Raw genomic sequence first — 24,169 nt, 5'->3', positions numbered from 1 at the left:
ATAAAAAACATAAATAAAACCTAATTTGATTGCATCATGAAGGGGGTTAATTTTTCGATAAGTACACAAATGCGGTTAGCGCAGATACTGCACAAGTCGTTGCTCTTACAGCACGAATATGAAAAGATAAAAGAAAAAAGAAGTGAATACACTAGAACTTCGGAGGCGGAACACAAAATATATGCATCTACTAAAATGCTACACCGTGGGTGGGTACTCTTCTATGCAACATGTATGTTTGACTATGCGTCTGAAATAGCGTGCATAAGAGGCCTCCCCATAGGAGTAATCACAGTGAGCATATCTATATAGATAAATACACACATGCATATGCATAGGCGAGCATGTGGGAAATTACATATAGGTATCTAAGTAAGGCGTACATATAGGTACTTATGTACCACTGGATAATGACTGCTATGTGTTGGGATGGTCGCACATAACGCGTTCGTCCTGCGTGCCGACCCTCTACCTGTGCATGTAAACGCACATATCGAGTTGGCGGCTACTTCAGCGCAGGCAAACACTGCTGTGCGAAAAAGCCATGTTCTTTAACATGACGTGAGGACGGCGAGAAAGGGCTATAAAAAAAGCCCGCAACTCTTGCTCGAATGTAGCCCTAAGCGGTTATGCAATACGGCCACGCCTTCCCACATGAGCATGTATATATATATATTATACACTACGCATGACTACGTAGCAACGTATGTAACACATGCGTGAACGCTCCAAAAGGCATATGTCACGTAGATGGCATTATGCGTTATGCTCTTATGTACATGCACAAGCCGTTGTACATCTATGTGCATATAATATTCTGTGATTTTTTTTTTTTTTATAAAATTATAAAAAAGAGAGAAAAAAAAAATTTTTATATGAACAAACAGACGAAATGTACAAATCGAAATCTAACGACGGTAGTATATGTATATAAAAAATATATACATAAAATAAATGAATATATATATACATATAAATATATATGTATATAATATATGCAGTATTATATATGGGTTACTTCTCTTTATAATTTTATAAAATCGCAGAATGAAGGGGATGGAAGAAGTAACTTAGCTTCTATTATATAAGTACTATCTTTTTTCTTCCTTTCTTTTTTTTTTTATTGGTCAAAGGATAAAGAAAAAAAAAAAAAAACAGTTGGCTAACGGTTTTGGTTTGGATAAAGTTAGATGCAAATTCATAGATGTACAATAACATACCCCATAAGAGCAGAGCAGGATTTTTTATAAACGATGGTTTAACCCCGCACTTAAAAAAAAAAAAAAAAATAATCAATTGTGCATATTTTTAAATTATGTTGATATAACGTATTGTCATGCTGACGTCAAGGGTAAAGGTTACATATAATATATATGTGGTATGTACTTATAAAGGCGTAGGCATATATATGCACTATACTGCGTTGCCACTACATAGAGGACGTAATTTAATACATGCAAAAAAGCAGCTGTGCCTCTTTTTTTTTTTTTCCTTTTCTTTCCTGGCGATTCTACCAAGTTAAACCAAATTTTGGTTATTTAAGGAGGGTGCGTGAACCTTTTAGGTTTTTGCGCCAAGGCGAGAAAAAATAATTACAAAAATGGGGCATATATATAAAATATGTATATGTACATATATACATAATAAACTATATATAATAAGTACAATATTTTTAAGGGGCCTTACTACGTTTCTCCTTTAGGAATCGCCGAGATTCACCGCGGCTCGACATGAACCCGCGGGGCCGTGCACATATATATATGTAATGTACCAAATATTTTTTTCTCGCCTCAATCGCAGGGTTAAGCTTCGCTATATATATGAATAACAGTGTACAGCACAGAAGCGTTATTTTTCATCTATATGCGTGCATATATATATCTATGCTGCAGGCGCGACGGTTGCAAAAAGTCCGGTGCGCACCAAAAAATTGTACCTCAAATTATCAGTATAGGTACAAAATAAATATTTGTATAGATGAAAATATAGTCATTAACATATGTACATCTGTGGGGGATGAACCGCCAGCGCGGGGCCAAACCAAAGCGGCTGCCAAAAAATGTAGGAGCGCTTTATATACTCATATGCGTGCAGTACATTTTAAGTTTACATATGGAGTGGGCGCGGCAAAATTAGCATTATGCCAATATTTGCACTAGGAGAGGTTTACCCCTATTCTTAATATAAAGGCACAAAAAAAAAAGAAGGAAAAGTTGATGTTTTTTAGCTGATGGGCCTACACATGATTCTTCTGCGAAACAGGTATATATATATTTATTCATTCCTGTTATACGTTCGGCAACGCTGCATATATGTGAAGATAGTACCAGTCTTATTCTTTTACATATTTTTTTTTTTTTTTTTTTTTTTCATTTCAGTTTTATAGCTATTTTTTTTTCTTCTTCATTTTTCGCTAGTTAGCTGTACAATTTTTTTTTTTTTTTTTTTTTTTTTTTCACATTCCTTTATTGGTTCTTTGAGCCTATCCAGTTGGCACTGCATCTGTGTGAGGTATGCGTTTCAGAGACATCACGTAGCACAAGCTTCCTTTTTTTGTGCCACTTGAGGAACGTTTTTACGCTAAACAATATTTGCACCTGCGTTGTTGTCCACCACCCTCACGTGAGTGCGTCTCCACTTGGCAGGTCTATTCACTCATTTTGTAAATTTTATTTTGCGTATTGCAGAGGGGCGCGTTGTTTATCTGCCGGGTTGGGTCGCCTTGTCTGTTTGGCAAATTGGGGAGAGTTATTTCCGACCATCCGTTCATCTGAATTTTATTTAAAAAATTTTTTTTTTCTCCGCCTTGTTCGTTCATGAAGCTGTTCCTCTCCCACGTAGGCGAAGAAGCCGTCTCACAAACTCAGAACTGACAACCCCCTTTTTTTCTTGTGAGCCACAGTTTGTTTAATGTTATAAGCAGGCTGGTCCTTCGAGCGTTCTTACACGCTTGCGTAGCTTTTTTATCCTTTGAGCATCTTCTTTCGGTTCAATTGTTCACCCCCGCTTTTACTCAGGTTTGTGTTTTTATTTTACATTGTGTATTGAATCAGTCTCAGGAGGGTTACACGCTTTGTAGGAGGGGTAATTCCTCCACCTGGTTGTTCGTTCAACGTGCAAGTATTTACCAATGTGCATGTCACTTCACATTTAAAAAAATAAAATAAAATAACGTTCAACGGTGACATTATACCTCAAGTAGGAACAAAATGCGCTCCTTCGTATGTCCACGGTTAGCGCACATTTAACGCAGATGGAAAGCAAATGTTTGCATTATCCTCCATGTGAATTATACACAAAAGGAAGATAAAAAACATGGGAACTTTTTCTTTTTTTTATGATAAGGAAAAACAAATTTGCAAAATGATTTGCCGGTTATCACAACCTGCACACAAAAATGTGCGACCTCCATGGTGGGGCAATTCGTTTTTGGGAGTTCCCCCCAAATGCGTCCAACACGCTATGTACCGCCAAAAAAGGAAAAAAAAAAAAAAAAAACTCTTTTCAGCTGTATGTGCAACTTCAACCCGAGCAGTATGCTTAATGTCTCTTTGCTCATTTAAAAAAAAAAAAAAAAAATGCTACACATGTGCGAAGAGTCATACCTGTGTTTTGCGTTTTGAGAATCGCTTCTCTTCATGTGAAGTGGGTCACCTAAAGGAAACTTAACCGGATGCATTTTCACATGGTTTGTGTTTTTTTCAGTTCGAAATTCCCTCTTGAGGAAGTTCATTTTGAGAAATAAATACCGCACATAGGTTGCTTTTCCTATCCCCATTACAGGGAATAACGAATCAGGACACCCTTAAGACCACTCCTCTGGGCGTCACCATTTCGTGAGGGGAAATATATCCATTTCAGGAAAATAATGCAACGGTTGGTTAAAAGGTTTCGCTAATATTTTATTTTTTTCCCTCCCCCCTCCAGTTGGCACCGTCGTGCGTGTGTGCCATTTGGTGTTCTTACCCCATTTTTTTTTTTTTTTTTTTTTTTGCATCCACCTTTAATCAATATGTAACGCGAGGAGGCATGCATCATTTTTAAATTATTTTCAAAAGGTGTAAAAAGATCTCACACGAATGTGAAGTGTATGCGTGTGTAAGCATATGGTATAGTAATGTACCTTGCTTATGTAGGAACCCCACCTTTTTTTTACGTTTCAGTGCGCTCCCCGCTGCGGCACCACGTAGGAGAGGCTGCACGGACACCGTGATAGCCATTCCGGGGACACCTCCTAAAAGACCAAACCACGCTGTGAACTCTAAACCTACTCACCTGCACAACACTAGTGCATACAGCTAGAATACATTTAGCTGATTACACCCCCAAACCATGGAACCCCTCATCATTGACAATTTGTACAAATTTGGGGACGAGGAGGTGCGGCTAGGAATTGACGAAGCTGGAAGGGGGCCCGTACTAGGACCCATGGTATACGCAGGATTCTACTGTAACAAGGAACATGAAAAATTACTAAAAGAAATGAAAATTGACGACTCGAAAAAAATAAGCGAAGCGGACAGAGAAGTGATGTTCCACAAGCTGAACAATTCAACTTTGCCATTTGGATGGAGAATACATGTGCTCATGCCACAAGACATAAGTGCCAAAATGTTGAAAAAGCAAAAATATAATTTAAACGAAATTTCTCATGATACGGCAATTTCCATCATTAACCATGTTATAAGTCGAGGATGTAATTTGACTGAAGTTTTTGTAGACACCGTTGGGAAAGCTAATGTGTATGAAGAAAAATTGAAAAAAATATTTCCACATATAAAATGCACCGTTAGGGAGAAGGCCGACTCTTTATACCCAGTCGTTAGTGCTGCATCTATATGTGCCAAAGTGACACGTGATTTTCTCATAAAAAAATGGAAATATGAGGAACCGCTAATTAATATTGATAAAGGGTTCGGGTCTGGATACCCTGGAGATCCAATAACAAAGAATTTTTTAAAAAATAATTTCGACTCCGTTTTTGGCTTCCCAAGTATTGTCCGTTTTAGTTGGTCCACCGCTGACAACATGTTGGAGACTATGGGTGATCAAATCGAGTGGTACGATGACATCGAAAATAATGACTCCAAAGCGATAAAGAGGAAAACGCCTTTTGATTACAGCAAACTGCAGAAACCATTCGTGCAGCGATCTGTCTTTTATTCCAAGGTCGGCTTAGACCTGGTGGAGAATTTGTGAAGAACCTCTTCACCCACTGTCTGCGTGCGGTTGCCAGGGGGTACACATGTGCAAAACATTTATTAAAAAAAAAAAAAAAACTCACCCACAATTTTTTTCCTTTTGAATGCTCACATAAAGTCCATTTTTTTAAACCGTCCCAAGGAACCTTTCTAAGAAGGTGAAAAAAATGAGCTACAAAAAAAATGGGACGTAGTGGAACTCTTTTTGACTGCAAAAAAAATGTGCCATTCGTCTTACTTTTGCTTTTCCCATTTGTTTTTTTTGTTTTTTTTTTTTGTCACTCCGATGCATGTAAACCGCCAAAAGGCTCCGTCCACTCAACAGGGTTGCATCCACCATGCCACAATGATTGGAACTTTTCTTTAAAAAAAATTAAACCTGTTGGAGATAACGAAGAGCGAAAGGCTCCTACATCCTGCTCCGGCTTGACTTAAAGGAAGCACGCATTCATGGGCGGTATTTCCTCAAACGGGGATAAGTAACAAACAGCCGCTAAATGCAAACATGTGGCACCTCACTTGCAGCATTGCCAGGGTAGCCTGTTCAGACGGGTTGACAAATTACAAAATAAAATTATGTGCGCCGTCGGGTAGACCTTCCGTTTTGCCATTTTCATTACGTGTGGTAGTGGCAACTGTGCACTGACCCCTTTCGGGAAACGTCTCAGCTGCCTTTTAAATATGCGCGCACATATAATATTAAATCGTCTACATGAGGAGTGATTTACACTTAAAATACGCCATGTGCCATACGTTAGGCAGTAGGAAGTGGAGGAAGCGGTAAGATGCTCATTTCTCATATTCTCCTTAGGGTGCGCTTAAATGAAAAATGTCCCTCAAGCCACACCCCATGGTAATAGGGAGGGGAGGCAAACATGAAGGTTATTCAAAAGAACAAAAATAAATAACGCTACTGTTGGCCCCTTTTTAAAGGGCTATAAATGCACGCCTTATAACACCGGTGCAGGGTGTAGAGATGCCGCTTGGCAAAAATGCACCAAGTTTCCACTCGCGCGTTTCCAAATTGACAGTGCTCAAAGGTGAGGAAGGTGAAAATTTGCAGTTTCCCTTTGGTAGTTTTTTTTTTTCTTTTAATTTCCTTCTCAAGTTCCTTTTTTGCGTATTTGCACTGGTATACACTTCCATTGGGGGAATTATTTTCTCCCAATTTCGCCTCCACATGGCGTGCCGCGACGATATGTGCCCACCACGAACAGTCGACTCCTTCCGCACGGCATTACAAAAAAAAAAAAAAAAAAAAAAAAGGGGCATAACTGTGCCACACTTTCAAAGAGGAAAATTCCCCTTAACATTAAGTTATCAAAATGTAATTTTCGCCAACACTCACACTTATTTTTCCTTCTTGCTACATGTTCCCTCCTATATTGTTGTCTTGGATTGAATATTACACTATTATGGTAGATTTTTTTTTTTTTTTTTTTTTTTTTTTCATGTGACTTTTGAGCACGGTGAAGAAAAAATAGCTTTTCATTTTTATCCCTCCCACGAGTGGGGCGTGGTACCGTATATATTTTATATATTATTTATGCGCACAAGGTGTTGCGTGCATCCTTGCGCTCAGTTCCCTTTTTTTTTTTTTTTTTTCTTTGACACCCCCGAATGGATCATGTTTGAGGATATTAAACATATGCCCATTTTATATGCATAGAATGTGGGTGGTAAAATACCGTCCTTCTCACTCACCTTCTCGTGTGATAAACATTGCTCGAATGACACATGCATTTTATACTTTTTTTGGTTAATTTCTTTTCACCTCCCCCTTAGTACGCATATTTTGAAAATTGCCATTTTTTTCATTTCGACCTTTTAAAAAAAAAAAAGAAGGATTTTCTTCTCCCGCTGTGACTTTTAATTTTTTATTCCCCTCAAATACAATAACGACAGTTTGTAGTTAATCCAATTCATACCATGCACGTACCTGTAAATGTATACATATAATGTATATACGCAATTTTATGTATACTATGCATTCCACCACCTCCCACGCGTTTGCACGTTGTTGTAAATTAAATTACTATTTTGGACTTCCATGATTTTTAAGATTTTACATACGTTGACCAAGTAGCCCATTAGCCATTTATTTATAGCTTACATTGAGATACACGTTTATATGGTTGAAAAAATTGTGTGACGAAAAATCGTGATTTGTTCATTTTTTTTTTTTTATGATTATATAGAGCAGGCAAATCGTTATCGTACCTCTATTGAGCTGAAAAAAAAAAAAAAAAAAAAAAAAAAAAACGTTGGAATATATGTGACATGCATGGATCATACGTTTATATAATTTTCAAATGAAGAGCAAATATGCGACGATTATAAATGTGACTGCTTCCATCTCTACACGCGGAATGCCAACACGATGATATAACTCTGCACGACGATCACCCCTTTGCACTTTTGAGTGATGCGTATTTTTCATTTCTTTGCATTTATTTATTTTTTTTTTTTTTGCGTCAATTGTGTATAAGCCCTCCCAATTTGACGCTGGCATTGTGAAAACGCACCACATAATATAGCTGTCAGTTTATCCCACCCCCGGTGAGTACCTCCACGTTTGAAGGTCGCCCCCACATATAAATATATACGTTCACGTATATTATTCCCTGTATACACACATTCCTGTGTGTCCACTACGCGTATTTACACACGCCGTTATCCTACCGTGTAACCTCCCTCCCTGCGCGCCGCCCCACACACTGAACTGCCAAAATGAGTTACTACAACTTAGAAAAGGACGAGACCGTGTACTACAAATTAGACACTATCAAATGTGACATCCCAATTAACGATGAATTACAAGTCAGGATAAATAAACATGTCAACCAGTTGCGAATTACCTATTCCACATTGGAAGAATTTGTGGATAATTTCGTGTACGAATTAAAGAAGGGATTAGAAGCCCATCGTAGACATCCAAATTTATGGATCCCCCACGAGTGCTCCTTTAAAATGCTGGACTCCTGCATTAAGGACATTCCTACCGGTCAGGAAAAAGGAACCTACTATGCAATCGACTTTGGAGGAACAAATTTTAGAGCTGTAAGGGCATCCCTAGATGGAAATGGCAAAATAAAAAGAGACCAAGAAACGTACAGTTTAAAATTTACAGGAACATTTTCACATGAAAAGGGTTTATTAGACAAACATGCAACTGCTTCGCAACTATTTGATCACTTCGCCGAGAGGATCAAATACATTATGGGGGAGTTCAAAGATTTAGATACCCGTGAAGGAAAGAATGTAGGTTTCACATTTTCATTTCCATGTACCTCTCCATCCATTAATTGTTCCATCCTGATCGATTGGACAAAGGGCTTCGAAACAGGCAGAGCTACCAATGATCCTGTGGAAGGTCGTGATGTGTGCAAGCTAATGAATGACGCTTTTGTAAGATCAGAAGTACCAGCAAAGGTCTGTTGCGTAGTTAATGATGCCGTTGGCACACTTATGTCTTGTGCTTATCAAAAAGGAAAAACAACTCCCCCATGCTACATTGGGATAATTTTAGGAACCGGATCCAATGGATGCTATTACGAACCTGAGTGGAAAAAGTACAAATACGCTGGAAAAATTATTAACATAGAATTAGGAAATTTTGATAAGGATTTGCCCTTAACCCCTATCGACCTCGTCATGGATTGGTACTCAGCCAATAGGAGTAGGCAGCTTTTTGAGAAAATGATTTCGGGGGCCTACTTAGGAGAAATTGTCAGGAGGTTTATGGTTAATGTTTTACAAAGTGCATCATCTGAGAAAATGTGGAAAAGCGACAGCTTCAACTCTGAGTCAGGTAGTGTCGTACTAAATGATACTTCCCCAAATTTTGAGGAAAGCAGAAAAGTAGCCAAGGCTGCATGGGACATGGATTTCACCGATGAACAGATATATGCCTTACGTAAAATTTGCGAATCTGTTTATAATCGATCTGCTGCTCTAGCTGCTGCTGCAATAGCTGCTATAGCCAAAAGAATTAAAATCATCGAACATTCGAAATTTTCTTGTGGTGTAGATGGCTCTCTCTTTGTCAAAAATGCATGGTACTGCAAAAGGTTACAGGAGCATTTGAAGGTTATCCTGGCTGACAAGGCGGAAAATTTAATCATTATTCCGGCTGATGATGGATCGGGAAAAGGCGCAGCAATTACGGCCGCTGTCGTTTCGCAGTCCAGCAGCATTAAGCGCTTGCCCTGAGGGATACATCCGTATGTGTAATCCCAGAGTGTACTTTTCTTCCTAGTAATGAAGCATCCCCAGGAGGGCTCCTTAGCGAGGCATTACAACAAGACCACGTTATGTTGCTACGCTAGATCAACACTGGCATCGGGCGCACCGATTAGCAGGCAGGTGCTCGACCAGCAACTTTTTTGCGACCACGCTGCTTATTACTTACCACGCAATCCTTCCACATTTTTCACACGTTTTGACATTTCAAGCCGCTCCACGAATTTCCCCCCGGGGAACAAGGCACAAGCAAGAGAATCGTCAGGCGAATATCCCGTGAACGTGTGTCAGCTTGCACCTTGAGCGTATGCGAATTTATATTTATGCCATGCATTCCTTTTATGCCTTCTATGCCTCCCTTACTTTTTTGCGCCAGTAGGCCATATGTCACCCCACAGTGACGCACTGCTATGATGTCGTGTAGTAAATACACGTATGTCCATTTTCCATTGCGCTTATGCATATGTTGTATTTTTTTTTTTTTTTTTTTTTTTTTTTGCACACACCGTTGGGGGTAGTTTACGACATTTGTACCATTTATTTATTTTTTTTAAAATAAGTATATGAGTTATTTAATTGGTACACATTTTACACATTTTCAAAAATTTCCCCCGAAGACACTTGAACATTTACGTGTTGCATATGTTATGGTTACATTTTATACTACTTTGCATTGCGTTACACTCACCACTTTATGATGCTATAATTAGTTCATTCCACACCATTCTTGAAAATTTTTCCCTTTCCCTTAATTTTTTTTTTTTTTTTTTTTAATTCATTTTATTTCGTTGCCCCATCTTAGTTTTTCCCTTCGTGTTAGCATGTTTGCGATAATTAACGAGCCGTATACATATTACGTGAGCATATTTATAAATGTGTATGCGGACTACAAATTGTATCCTTTCAGTTCACATAATTAAAGATAGCAATATTAAGAAGAAAAAAAGGTTATTTTCTACATTTGTATGTATGCCCATGCAATATGAACCCCGAATGTTTCATATTTTAAATGAATACACTTTCTATTACTAAGAAGTTATACACATACAAGCGTACACACATGCAGGTATGAACCACAGGACTCACTTTTTCTAAGAAAAAAAAATTACCTTCTTAAAGTGTGTCATATGGAACACTAAAGGTACATTATAGGCAACGCCACTTGGCTAGCCAAAAAAAGAGAAAAAAAAAATAATGATAAAATTATGAACGGGTCATGCAAAAGTGCAAAGAAGTTCAAAATATTATTTTTTTTTTTTCACCAAGAGTTACAATTGTTACACAGAAAGATGGAAAAGAAAAAGCGGCTATCTAGCCTCCAGTACGTGTAACCTTTCTCATACGAACGGTCTTATAAGCTTATCTCGCTAGGGTCACATCCAATTCATGAGCCATTTTAACACATTTGCGAAGTATTCCCTTTTGCATAGCGAGCCTACAACTGTGGTGCACACGTCAGAGAATGCCCATTCACATGTTGCACTTTGTAAAAATGGTGAAAAACATGTTCGCTGTGAAAATTAATAAGTGTCCTTTATTTTATTTTAATTTTTTTTTTTGCGTTGCGTCCGCATCACTTGGATTCACCAAAAGGGCCAATTTTTAAGATCGCCATTTTACTTTTAAGTAGTCATTGGTGTATCCCCCCCGATACACATTACCCGTTGACATTTTTAAAACGCAACAAAAATTGTGCGTCTGAAGGTCCCTCCCGTGCAACTGAACCAACAAAATAGGGGCTTCCCTTCTTTGCAAACCGCAACAGTGAAAAGTTAAAATAGAGCGGCATAATGTGATTGGAGATATAACCACCGGAAACCCATTTAAACACCACGGAAAATAAAGTGATGCGAAAAAAAATGCGCAAAACATTTTAACAACATAGGGAAGAAAAGGCGAAGAGCCCCCGTTCCCTGTGTGTAATCCCCATTTGAATGTTTTTTCTAATTTTCCTCTCTTGCACGTTATTCAAATTCCCCTTGCGATAAATGCCTCGAGGGGGTCACAAGGGAGGTCTATTCCCCGTCAGTGGAATGAAATGGGGCATGAATGAGCGAATCAGAAAGAGGGGATTATATCACAATAGAAGAGAAGATATATTAACGCCAAGATGGGGATATCGATATGAAAATAGGAACAAGAGCTATTTACCAGATGGCAGCTCCAAGTCGTTTGATATGGACGTAAACAGAGCTTGGCCAGCTGAAAAAAAGCAATGGAATTATTTTTACACAATAAATGAAGCCAGGTATTTGTGGCCAAGTATATGTGCACACAACCCTAACATTAAAAATTACATTTTGAACATGCTGGAGAATAGTGAAAATAGACCCTTCAGTGGCATTGGACTGGAAGAAGTCCAGAATGAGCGCAGAAGGAGTAGCAGAAATGACCTTCCCGTTGGTAGTGCTTCCTCCAGTAATCACCAAAGCAGTGGGGTGTATGGAAAGAACACCTATTTGAGCAAGCTAGCCAACGAATTTAACAACTCCATTTACCCCCAAATTGAAGTTAACCTAAGTAATAACCAGAAACGGCAGAGAATACAAAAGTTGTATGACATAGTGCGCGAAGAAAATGTATGGAAAACCGTGCAAAAGATAAAAACCGCTCAGAGTGAAAATATATTCCCCTATGTCGATGATAACGCAACCTTGATTAGAGAATTGCCCCTGGCAGAGATTTTGTATACCAAAAGTAACTTGCGCTTGAAGGTTAGAAGGCACCCCAAATGGATGAACGTGCAATTTTTGAAGAAAAAAATAAAAATTCCCTACCTGTACAGGTACTTGTTTGGAGAGGGCCACCCTGTGCGCCCCTGCGCCAGTTGGGTTTATTGCTTCGGGGTTCGCCCGTCCGGCATGACTTTGTCGAGGAGTGAGCGTGCGGGGTGGACACGTTTGCAACCGCTTGCAATCGTTTGCTACCCTTTGAATTAGCCCCCCTAACGGCGCCAAATTTCTCCCGCCTTGAAAATTTACCACCACGCACGCTTTCTCCCCCTTCTACAGGCGAAGAATCGCAAGGGAAGAATTACAAAAAAAGGAGTTTGGCTCGTTCTTTTAAATCTGTGAGCAGCAAGAACGAAGTGGAGGACAACAAAAAAAAGAAATATAAGATATGCCATCTTATACGTGTTCATTCAAGTTGGGTAGGGTAGATCAATCCAGAGAAGAAAAGGGACTACTCCTTTTTAAATTCCTGGAGTATCATTTTAGCACGCTCTCTACGGAGGGGTGAAAAGAGGGGGCGTCAGGTTGCGAATCATAGAAGACATGGTTAGATTACACGCACACAATGCAAATTTCAAACGATTCGCAGTGTTTATTATTTATTTAATCTTTTCCCGTTTGTACCTTCTACATTCCTGTATGGTCTTGATATTGTCCTTTTCCTCAACCACAGATTCTTCTTTGGCATTTCCCTCAGGAGCATTCTCTCGGGCGAGATTCATCTCATCCAGGAGGAATACAAGACTTTGAAAATCTGCAGACTGGTGGAGGAGCAGGAAATATTTATTTTAGCCGTTTTGAAGTAATTTTTTTTTTTAAGTGCAAAACGGGTCCACGAAAAGTACCGTAACGTTTGGGAATGCGCCATTAGGGGAGCCCTCTCCAGGCATTATTCGTTCCCTGAGGGTGAAAGGAAGATACATTAGCACGATGGAAGGTTATCATGTTCATATATGAGCAAGGGGTAAAGCAATATACGCATGTTTCACCACAAAAATATTAACCAATGCAAAGTTGACAACACCCTATTCTGTTCAACAAGGTGATGGCGCTGGTCGAAAGCAAAACGCAACGTGTGCACCGCGAGGCGTCTTACGAGAAGTAGGCATATTCCTTGGAACCGTATTGCAGGTACTTTAGTTTTTCTATACAGCGCATGAGAAGTCGGGCGAAGTAGATGGGCAGTTCCTTCTTGGAGTGAAGAATTTGGTTAATCAGATTGTCCATTTGCTGAAAAGGAAGGAGGGTAAAAACGTACGTGCAGGAGATGAGAAGCGGTTGCGATCTTGCACCAGAAAGGGAAATTCAAAAACGTCAGTACATTCCTGATGGTAGCTTCTTCTTTTTTTTTTTTTTTTTTGCAAATGCGTATGTGTATTACGAGTAGGTCTTCATCCCCAATCGGTTTTTCCTGCACGATGTTTTTTTCTTCCGTCTCGTCATCCGATTCCATGTACTTCATAAAAAGTGAGGAGTAGGACTGATCTTCTGTTTGTTTTTTTTTTTCGTTTCTCCCTTTCGGAAAGTTTAACTTTCATGTCATTTGCATCCTTTATACTAATTTTTTGTTTTTCCCTTAGCATGTTGTCTTTGACCTCATTGCTAGTGACTTTATCTTTTTCAAGTTGGCGCATATGTGTAAATAAACCACGTAAGGCCATGGGAATGGAATTTGGGTGGTCGTCAATTAGCCTCCTGTTGGTATTCTCCTTAACGAGTTCGTAGTATCTGTGCAGCGGATGGTCTACATGTAAAAAAGGGAACTTGATCAGGACGTCATTGTTCAGTTTGAGGTAGAACTCCGCGATGTCGCCTTCCTGCAAAGGAAAGGGGGAATTTGTTGTTCTTGTAGTTGTTGTTTTTGGTGGTGTGTGCGCGGGAAAACGGGCATAAAATGGATGACCATCAGGTGTGCATTCCTGTATGAACAGGTTCTTGGAAAGCTGTGTCGTACAGGCGAGTATCCTACATTTGCCAATAAATGCACCCACATGGAAGAATACACCTTACCGAATTTGCAAACATAGCCGTATACTCCACAATCATGTGTTCACGCAAACTTTTCGGAAAATAGATGTTCTGATTGACCCTTGGAAGGTACGAAGCGAATATGTCCTGCTCATTTGGGTCCAAACAGTCGTTGTCATTTTTGTTTGACGTGTCTTTGGTCTGGAAGTGGAGTGGAGGATATATCACAATGGGTTATTAAAAAAGAAATGGAAAGGGGTCCTCTCTATATTATTGCATTATACCGCCAGTTTTTTACTTGCTCGTTGTAAGATGTACAAAATAGCCTAATATGACACTTTGCTTAATCGTACTGCTGGAAGGGACAGGGGAAAAACCATTCGGGGCCTCACAAATGGGGGAGTTTCACGAAGGGGTAATCCCTCCGTAGGTGTGTGCACTTCTATGCTGCCATAATACCGTGAACAGTTCCTATATGTGCAACTCCAGCCACGTGAGCCCTCTTCGCTTCGCTGCGGTTTTCTCCTAACTTACATTCAGATAATTTAAATCGTCCGGGGGGGGTTCACTTGTGAAGTATCTCCTCTTCCTCATGGTTGCTTTCTAAGCGCGGACATTTGAACCAAACAGGAGAAGTTAAGCAATTTAAGCTGTGCACAATACTGTCATACTGTAGTAACAAAAAGGTGTATTCCTTTTTTTTTTTTTTTTTCCATTTGGGTTCATTTATGTGATGGGAAAAATTAAAATTTCTCCAAAGTTGGAGGAACTTGCTTAATTTGAAGGGGAATTGTGAATTACATTTTGAGTTGAATTTTTTTTTTTATATTTTTTTTAGCCATCCAAATGGGAGAAAAAAAACTGAAAAGGAAAAGCAGTTCCCGTTTTGCCTCCAAACTGTAATTGCCTGAATCTACAAAGTCGATTTTTTTTTTTTTTGAGAAGGTTTTTTCAAAACAAGTTTGTCAGCGAAGGGACGAAAAGCACATCTGTCCGCTACTTCCCCATACCTACGCGTCTTTGTTTGTTCACATATGTTCGCACAATTGGAGGTGGAAAAATGAAAAATAGTTCCATCTGCCGATCCAGTATTTTTTCGCAGAGTTGAAGAAAATGGTTGATCGGTAAGCCGCTTTCGTTTCGCTTAATTTATGGGGGTCTACTATCCTTTTTTTTTTTTTTACAACCCCTGATTGTAACTGTGCCTCTTTTGGACCGCCCCCATTTTGTATGTACACCGGTGTGCAAATGAGCTTGCGGGAATTGTTACCAATGGGGAAAAAAAAAAAAAAATAATAAAATATTTTATACTTCACGATGGATAAGAATTCATACGCGTAAAACTGCCTCGTCTGTGTTGTTTAGGGTATTTTCTCTGGGAATAGGCACATACGAATGTGTAAGGACGTGCATACAAATGCTCACTGTTTTGTTCGGTCCCGCTGTTAAATTTGACTCATTTCACTCCCATCCACTTGGTTTTAGCCCATTTGTCTTTCCAAACTAACAGCCAATTTTTCAAATTTTTTAGCAAAATGAGGCAGCCCTGTTTGCTCTTTTTATCCTTGTTTGTCTTTTCCTTTTTTAATTTTTCGGATTGCATGCTGCCGTGGACGAAGAAAAGAAAGGCGGGTAAAAGAAGTCTCGAAAGCGGCAACGTGGGGAGGTTTACCACGGCGTAGCGACAGACCAAAATGCAATAGGACCAAATGGCGGAAATTAAATGATATTTAAGGAGTTATTTCATTTTAAAAAAAGATCAACTGTCGCCTCCCCCGTGCAAGCCGCTTGACTGCAGACCAACTGATGCGCGCTTAACATGAGCAGAATAATTCAGTGTTTTTTTTTTTTTTTTTTTTTTTTTTTTTAGTGAACCAAATGGGCATCATAAAAGGTGTGTTATTATCTTGACTGCTCCAGTTAGCTGGCCGTTTATGCCCTGTCAGGTAATATTCACCAAAAGGTCAATAAGGTGATCCATCCCATTTTGATCATTTTACTTTTCTTCCAAAAGATATGTCGCAGGAACTTAGGATTAAGGCCGAACAGCTTCCAACCCCCGAGGACATAGTATGCCACGAATTTTTTCTTTTTCCCGAACGGATACTTTATAGTGTCACTACACAGGCTTAGAAATTACAAATGTGTGTATCCTCCCTTTCCTTTTCTAATTCCTTAACAAAAAAAACGTTTTTATTTTTAGTCAGCCAAAATTCACAGGTAGAAGTTAATACAATGTAACCCCATTCCCCGTGTCTGCGCGAAGAGCCGCAAAAAATGAACGTTCTCTTTATGGGAGGAGCATCGGATCGAGTGTCTGTCCTTGCGCACGAGTGCATACCTGGACGCCTTTTTGCCACCTCCTTACAACACTTCGCCCCCCCCTATAAAAACACACCAGAGTAGATAAAGAGGTCATCGATAAGTTAAACAAAGACATCATAGAGGAAGAAAACTTAGACAAGCACAAACCGCACGTCTGTCAGGAACCAGCATATGAGAGGGACTATTCGTACTTATGTCCTGAAGGTGAGAAGGGCAAAAGGGCAGCTAGCCGTTTTGTCATTCTTTACGGCTGCTCCAACGATTTGGCTTCAACACAAAAGTGGGCAAAGTTATAAGTGTTTTTACGTTCTCCCGGTTAGCCTGTCACAATTTGTACATTTTTTTTTTTTTTTTTTTTCCGCCCCTATTATGCCTCCCCCTCTTTTGTTCCTTCTCAGACTGGGTAGAGAACTCCAGCAATCAGTGCTGGTAAGTGGAGGGGAGTTTAAACATACACATGTGTACCCCCACGTAGGGATATACACACACATGCACCACTCGGCGCCGCTACTTCATCGCAGGGGCATAGATTACGATGGTCACTGTGAATCGCTAAAATATTTCCAGGATTATTCTACAGAGGAGAAAAAAGAATTTGTAAGGCTATATCTGTATGGGGGGGAAATTTTGAGATGGTTTTTTCTCCCATTTTTGTGCCGTCTGAAAAATGTTACCTGCGCACTTACTAACTGGTTGAAATTGTTTCTCACCGCACACCCCAGGAGATGAACTGCTGCGTCTTATGGCCAAAGCTAAAAGATGAAGGCATGAAAAGAGCGCACAAGAAGGACCTCCTAAGGGGATCGGTTAACCTTCTATTTAATTATGCAGAACCCAATGGTGTTCCACTTGTTGTTTTGCTTTCTAGACTAATTGGTCCGCTCATCACAACATATGAATGTCACTGCATTATGTCTTCTTTTTTTTTTTTTTTTTTTTTTTTTTTTTTGCAGATAAGTTCAAACAGTGGGTTAATAATAAAACCGAAATATTTGTAAAGCGGGAGGAAGGACACACATGTAGAGGCAGCTCCAACGCGCGTAAGTTCGCGAGGGGTAATCTCATCCAAAGGGAAGAAGAGAACGAACGAGCTGAGCTGACAAGGCAGCTAATTGTTTATGTGTATACCATGTCATTGATTTAAAAGGGGAAGGAAGTTACCCACCCCACTTAACCTTTTAACGGACACACTTTGTGACAACTTCAATTTGTTTTTTTTTTTTTTACACCTACGGGGGGAAAATCAGCGCAGAAATTTTCCTTCTGCGTTGCGTCACGGACGCGGTATCAATTGGTTGGTTAAAACAAAAGTTGTTAAGCTTATGTGACCCATTCGCGGTTGCCCTGTTGGGAGAAAGTCCTTCCACCAGATGGCAAAAATGATCATGCGCAAATGTAGCTGCTCACAAATGGAGGGCATCCCCCCATTCTCCCAAGCATGGCCAAACAAAAGTTTACACATCCAAAGTTGGGAAAAGTAATCCAAGGGATGAGACACGAAAACTTCCGTAGGGGAAAAAGTTGGAAAAAACACAAAAAAATGATAAAAAAAAAAAAAAAAGGTCACTACTCCTTTGGCGAGAAAAATCTGCATTTTCCGCGGAACAGACACATGCGCCGGTTAGCTAAAATTCAGCTTGAGGTTGACCTTTGGCTGGAACTTGAAGAAGGGCACCTTATCGCCCTGCTGCTGCACCTCGGGGGTGTCCCTATCATTGAGCAACCCAAAGACGAAGGTGAGCATGCCCAAGTCGTAAATAAAGTAGCTCTGCAAATTTCCGTATCCACTTTTCCTAACGAGGGAAGTTAGGGTTAGGTTAAAATTAAGGGACGGGTTAAACCACTTGTTCTTTTTGGTCAGTCCCTCTTGTGCCATTTTTTTTTTCTCAAATAATTTCTTTAAAGGGCTCTGATTCAGTTGGAAATAATTATGTAGTGCCTGTTCAATTTTTTCACCAAACTGTTCTTCAAATTGTGTAATCATGGAGTTGCTAAAAATATCATTTTCTTGATTAAAATATCCGGCTGGAATTAGCTTGTTAACTTCTTCCTTAAAAGTGTTAACTAGTGATTTTTTTAATTCAGCAATTTTATCGTCTTTTGTGCCGAGTAAATCCTTGTCCCTCTTAGCATGTTCATTTAAAATGGCATTTTTCCCCTTGTTAATAATTTTCTTTTCAATGAGAACGATCTGCTTAACTATTTGTTTACGTATCAGTGACAAAAACCGCTGCTGCAATTTTTCCAAAATTGTGTCTTTAAATTTTGTGCCCGTTTGTTCAAAAGTTAACATGTGAAAAAAGAGCAGCAAATTTTTTATCAAGTCGGAAGAAAGCTGACCATAATTTGGAATGACCTTCCCCTGAGTTATTTCCTTTTCGTACTCTTCAATTATTTCATCAAAATGGTTTAGCGTCTTGTTGTATGACTCTTCAATTACGTAAATATTGTACACACATTTCTCGTTGAAGGGGCAAAAATTTTCAAAATTGTTCATCTCTTTTATCAGATTTGTTAGCTTATTCACGAAAAAGGTGTACTTATTTATGTTGTTTTTTTGCAAAAGGGAAATGGCTACTTTGTTTTGCTTCATTAAGTGAATGTTCTTCAAATTGGGATATCTTTCTTTTAATTCCTTCGTGAAATTTTCACACAGTATATCTTTGTCGAAGATTTTTTTTTTTTTTTCCCCAACTGGATTCGCCATTTATTAACACAAAATAGACATGTACATCTTTCCCCTTCTCATTCAGTTGGTTTAAAAATATTTCCACCTTTTTTGGTAAAACAAAGGTACCCGTTTTTTTTTTCTGTTCCTGTTGTTCCTTCTTTGCAGAATGGGTTTGCCTTTCCGTTGCATTTTCCTCCTTCCCATTGTTCTGAACGTGGCTGTATTGTATGTCCTCACTGGCCAATGGCACAATGACACTGTTGGTCGATTCAACAATGAAGTTGATTAATTTTCTAAAGTCATATATGGTGGTCACACTGTCCTCGTAGAATTCCTTGTTCTGTAGCAAGTCCACATCGAGCACCACGTTCAAGTTGTTATTTTGGTCCTTCCCAAACCACACGTCAATTTTTTGCTTAAATCCCAAGTTGATTAAATTGTTCCTTTCAGCTGATATGTTGAATAAGTTTTCCAAAATTTTCCTCTTATGGTACCCTGAACTTCCATAGCACGAGAAAACATATTTATTCTTAACTGGCGCATTTTTATCTTGTATGCTGTATTTCTTCAGTTCTCTTATTTTGTCCGTGTAGTCTTTACTGGACAGCAGGTTGATGTATTCATATTTTTTTGTGGACTTGGCCTGGAAATGCTGTACGCAAAGGAAAACCAGGGACAACACAACTACAACGGCGTTTACCATTGCAGAATTCGCGCGCCAGAGCGACGGCGTGTTCCTTTACAAACCGCTATACAGGTGCCTCCATATGGAGCGCAAATGGGTATGTGTATATGTGTAGTGCCGAGCAGAGCGCGCTATTTTTGCTAAACGGTCGATGAACTGCCGGTGAGCTGCTACTAACTGTCGATAATATTTTTCTTTTTCCACTCCGCAAAGCTTGGCAGTCGAAAATTGCAACAAATCATTTCGACGTTAAAACTGCAGCGATGAGTGCCCCTTCCGCGCGCTCCTTCATGGCTACATCATACGGGTTGTTTTCGTTGTAATTTTGTGTGCTTCTTTTTGCGGCAAAATTTTGTGCTCCGTTTGCGGATATTTTTCATGCTCCTTTTTTTTTTTTACGGTGCTTCCTTCCGCAACCGGCAAATAATTCATATGGAACAGAGCGGCCGAACCGTCGCAGTAGGGCCAAGCGGAGAAAGGCCTCTACATTTTGGTGAGCGTGTAAATGGAAACCGCCACGCATTTGTGAGCCTATTTAAATGTACCTGCTTAGGCACCAACGTTTGTTAGCTTATGCGAACATGTGCACATCTGTAGATGTATGCCACCTCCCTCCCATGGAGGTACAAAAAAAACGATATCGTATGACATGCGGGAGAACGTCCCTAACCGGATGCTGCTTCCAAATGGGGAAAATGTGCCAAATGAATGGGGTTCACAAGAAGACATATACATCTTGTAAATTTGTTCCGTTTTACATAAACAGCTATTCGATAACTAGCGCAGCTGGCATGGTAAAATAAAGGTGCAGGTACTTGTCGCCATTTTGTTGTTTTCACTTTTAAGCTGTGCACACGTGTTTTTTTTTAAGCGTAATATTTTACTATTCTATGCACCTTCAAGTGGTAGGGGGAGCATTTACTGATGGGCTCCTCAAACGCGAGGCTTAGTCTAACAGATTAGTGAACTCTCCAGGGAATACGAACTAAGTGTAGATTTTTCTCTACACAGAACAACTCCCCTATATGTCATAAGCAAAGAAGACATAACTTCTTTCTGCTCCTTTTGAGTTGCATTTGCGTAAACGCTGAACATTTCTTTCACGCAGACTTTATTTCATTGCGTTTTATTTTTGGAGAAAATTGCAAAAATGGTTTTCTGTCACTAATGGGTCGAGAAAAAAATTGACGTAGCCAATTTTCCCTTTCTAAAAAGAAAATGTGTATCGATCAGTGTGGCATTTGCAAGTCTGACCCATATGTCAAGAAAAGGACATGTGTGTAAATTGCACCACTCTCTATTTTTGAGTAACCATTACATATACCGCTTGAAGGGCACATGTACCTCAAAGTGGGGATGAATTCGCAAGTGTCTGTCCATCTAATAATAATCCAAAGTTGCATAAAATTGGAGCTCCACTATAAAGAAGAAAAATAAAATGGCTCATAAAGTGGCACATATTTATTGTAAAAATAAAATGCACACCTTGAGATAGCACCATTTTGTAAAAAAAAAAAAAAAAAATCTAGCGAAAAATAAAAATGAACAGCTCACCAGAAAAGTTTGCAATTTCAGAGGAATGTCAAACGTATGAAATGCTATTCCTTCTTCTTAAAAAATGTTCCCTCTTTTTTAACACATTTTGAATGGGAATTTTAAGGAAACAAAAAAGTGGATTCCCTATTTTTTAAGTCCAGAGGAGTTGGCGCGTATGTACCATAGCGTGTGCGCGCTATGCGTACCAAAGAATAATCAAACAAAGGAACAAACGAACAAATAAATAATGTACACAAATGCCAATACGCACATGTGCATGTGTTACCTATACATGTACACCCCTCCACTTTTACGCGCGCACAGACGTGGAACAACCCAGAAATAGCCCCCCAAAATGCCGAAAGTGACCGTGAAAAAAATTCACGCAGTTGCCAAGTGGAAATGGATTGGGTCGTCTGTAGACAGTGTGTGTGCAATTTGCAATAATGCCTTGGAAAATACTTGTACCAACTGTATTAGGCCAGGAAATAGCTGCCCCCCTGCGTTTGGAAAATGCGGCCATCATTTTCACCTCCACTGCATGGAAAAGTGGATGCGGCAAAATAAATTTACGTGCCCATGTTGTAGGGCAGACTGGTATTACGAAACGCAAGAATTAAACTGACGAATGGGGGAGGCGCAGAAAGAAGAGGAGGCTAAGCGTTCCAATTTCCTTGCCCCTGCGGTAGCGGCGGCAGCTATTGACGTTATGTCACGTCTTATCTACATTCAAATGTGTAGGAATGCACTTTTGCATCCACATTTTACGCATGTTTTACCATTTTTAATTTAATTTTTTTATACCATTTTTTAGTCTTTTTTTTTTTTTTCCTTCCGTTCGAAACTTTTATGAACGAATTGCCGCGTACACCTGTGTGCATTGTCCTGTCTTTACCATTTGGTCATTTCCCTTTTTTACAATTAAGAGGTGCACTTTATATTTGTTACTCCTTTTTTACCACTACTTGTAAAAAAATAAATGAAAGGTGGTCTTGGCTGAGGGGTGAAATTCCTTTTCGCATTATCCTTTAAAATTTTACACCCTCAGAAAATGACGCCCTATGGAAATGAACACAATGTACAAAGGAGCAAATGTGCTAATATGTACATACGAATAGAAAACGCAGAGCAAATTGCGCATAAAACCACACAAACTCCGAGCGAAACTTTAGATGATGTAGATACATATATACGCCCCCATATCGTCAAGCTTGCTAGACGGGCCGCGCTTCTTAATTTCTCTCCCTATATCTAGGTGTCTCTTCGCCGCTGAAGCAGAGACTGCTTTGGGCAATTCGGTTACGACCACATACTTTCAGGAATTCGTAAGACAAAGGGACAATATAAAAGTGCAATTTCTTTACATCAAATGCACATTAAATTTTGGCGCCAAAAAAATAACAGAAATAATAAAATTTTTTGTAGAGGATATTTTTTCAAGTATACGCACACAAAAAATAAAAAAAAATAAAAAAATTCTTTTGATCGATAATTATGCAGTATAGTGTACGTTAAAAAATGTCCGTGTGCCTACAGTGCGTCCCTTTTGACGTTTGAATTTTTGCATGACGTGGAAGAAAGGTGAGTCTTACAATTTCGGCCGTTTTAACAATAAATGGGCGTAAGTCACAAAATTCGTAGTTAACGCGTTTCAAGCGTCAACTTGCTTCACGTAGGGCTGGTGAAGCGATGTAAAACAACGGCGCCTTCGTATGTTAAGTAGTAGAATGCTATTTAAAAAAAAAAAAAGGCAATTATAACAGCAAACTAGCAATAAAGGCAGCACAAAGTAGCAATAATAGTAACACATATGTTCAGCTTAATCCCGTGAGAAGTGCCTCCCGAAGCATTTGAAACGAAGTTGCGAGGAACAAATGAGAGGGGGAAAATGAAAATGTACACAAAGGGGTAAACCAACCTATAAAAGCAAAAGAGTGAGAAAACACAGGCAGGACGTACACATGCATAAATGTACCAAATATATATATATTGTACACTCATGTACGTAAAAAGGTAAAAAAAAAATACTTTTTTTTCTTTCCTATTCGTGTCATTTTTTCCCCTCAAATATTTACTACACCTAAGTTTTTTTTTCTTTTTTCAAAATGCGCTTTTACTTTTGCTCATAAAATTTTTATCATGCTGTATCACTCCATTTAGTTTTGTTAATTAAGGTACATAAATCTCCATTGGTTAAATAGAATTTCACTTGTAAAAATGGAGAAATTTTTAAAAAAGCGAAGTGAGGAACCTCGTGACGCTTTTACACATAAAGTTTTGAAGTAAAAATATGAACACAATCATTTCTCTGTTTTGATGTGCTTGCTCGCATTTGTACGCGAAGTTTTATATGCTGATACATGCATGTACGAATGGGTATCCGAAGGAAGTGTACATAAATACGTAAGAGTGTACTGTACATATATCAGTATGCGTGTACATGGGCGTACATATAAACACATAGTGCATGTTCCATTGGTTATTTCAGCGCGCACATGCGTTTCGCCACTCCAAAATTTTTAAAGTCTCCCCCTATTGCACAGCAGTTCGCACTAAGTAGTTACGTTGGCATACAAAAGTACGCGCATCGCCCGTGTGTACGCATATGTAAATATACATTTGCGTACACGTATATTATACTAACCGAAGCGCGTGCGGCCTTTCCCCCACACGAACATACACGCATATTCCTGCATATGCATACGAAATAACGAGTTGACCAGTTGACCCATTGCATTTCCTGGAGTTCACAATTCATGGAATTTAGGAATTCATAATTCGTAAATCGTAAAACACTACATATAGCTTT

The 24,169-nt window shown here is 39.2% G+C and overlaps 6 protein-coding genes across 6 annotated transcripts; 4 read left to right on the top strand and 2 right to left on the bottom strand.

The window, feature by feature from the left end:
* Positions 1–4,332: 4,332 nt before the first annotated feature.
* On the top strand, positions 4,333–5,199 carry PCOAH_00034430 (Ribonuclease; the record flags this gene model as incomplete). Its single annotated transcript, XM_020060237.1, has 1 exon — positions 4,333–5,199. The coding sequence occupies one exon, from the start codon at positions 4,333–4,335 to the stop codon at positions 5,197–5,199; it is 867 nt and encodes a 288-aa protein (XP_019915669.1).
* A 2,732-nt stretch (positions 5,200–7,931) lies between these two features.
* Positions 7,932–9,413, top strand: PCOAH_00034420 (Phosphotransferase; the record flags this gene model as incomplete). The annotated part of the gene is made up of 1 exon (XM_020060236.1): positions 7,932–9,413. One exon carries the CDS (start codon positions 7,932–7,934, stop codon positions 9,411–9,413), a length of 1,482 nt encoding a protein of 493 aa, XP_019915816.1.
* Positions 9,414–11,431: 2,018 nt separating this feature from the next.
* On the top strand, positions 11,432–12,509 carry PCOAH_00034410 (Uncharacterized protein; the record flags this gene model as incomplete). Its single annotated transcript, XM_020060235.1, has 2 exons — positions 11,432–12,228; positions 12,455–12,509. The coding sequence occupies 2 exons, from the start codon at positions 11,432–11,434 to the stop codon at positions 12,507–12,509; spliced, it is 852 nt and encodes a 283-aa protein (XP_019915909.1).
* A 117-nt stretch (positions 12,510–12,626) lies between these two features.
* Positions 12,627–14,737, bottom strand: PCOAH_00034400 (Uncharacterized protein; the record flags this gene model as incomplete). The annotated part of the gene is made up of 8 exons (XM_020060234.1): positions 12,627–12,669; positions 12,800–12,936; positions 13,021–13,075; positions 13,272–13,405; positions 13,557–13,631; positions 13,708–13,992; positions 14,186–14,344; positions 14,678–14,737. The coding sequence occupies 8 exons, from the start codon at positions 14,735–14,737 to the stop codon at positions 12,627–12,629; spliced, it is 948 nt and encodes a 315-aa protein (XP_019916055.1).
* Positions 14,738–15,678: 941 nt separating this feature from the next.
* PCOAH_00034390 (CPW-WPC domain containing protein) lies at positions 15,679–17,466 on the top strand (the record flags this gene model as incomplete). Its single annotated transcript, XM_020060233.1, has 9 exons — positions 15,679–15,775; positions 16,014–16,037; positions 16,158–16,213; positions 16,347–16,363; positions 16,545–16,672; positions 16,867–16,897; positions 16,990–17,065; positions 17,191–17,274; positions 17,422–17,466. The coding sequence occupies 9 exons, from the start codon at positions 15,679–15,681 to the stop codon at positions 17,464–17,466; spliced, it is 558 nt and encodes a 185-aa protein (XP_019915636.1).
* A 623-nt stretch (positions 17,467–18,089) lies between these two features.
* Positions 18,090–19,842, bottom strand: PCOAH_00034380 (Uncharacterized protein; the record flags this gene model as incomplete). The annotated part of the gene is made up of 2 exons (XM_020060232.1): positions 18,090–19,103; positions 19,201–19,842. The coding sequence occupies 2 exons, from the start codon at positions 19,840–19,842 to the stop codon at positions 18,090–18,092; spliced, it is 1,656 nt and encodes a 551-aa protein (XP_019916022.1).
* Positions 19,843–24,169: the final 4,327 nt, after the last annotated feature.

The sequence above is a fragment of the Plasmodium coatneyi genome, chromosome 11 (genome assembly GCF_001680005.1).
Source record: "Plasmodium coatneyi strain Hackeri chromosome 11, complete sequence".
NCBI classification, from domain to species: domain Eukaryota; phylum Apicomplexa; class Aconoidasida; order Haemosporida; family Plasmodiidae; genus Plasmodium; species Plasmodium coatneyi.
The sequence above is the reverse complement of the archived record's forward strand: the minus strand, read 5'-3'. Positions and strand labels throughout refer to the sequence as shown.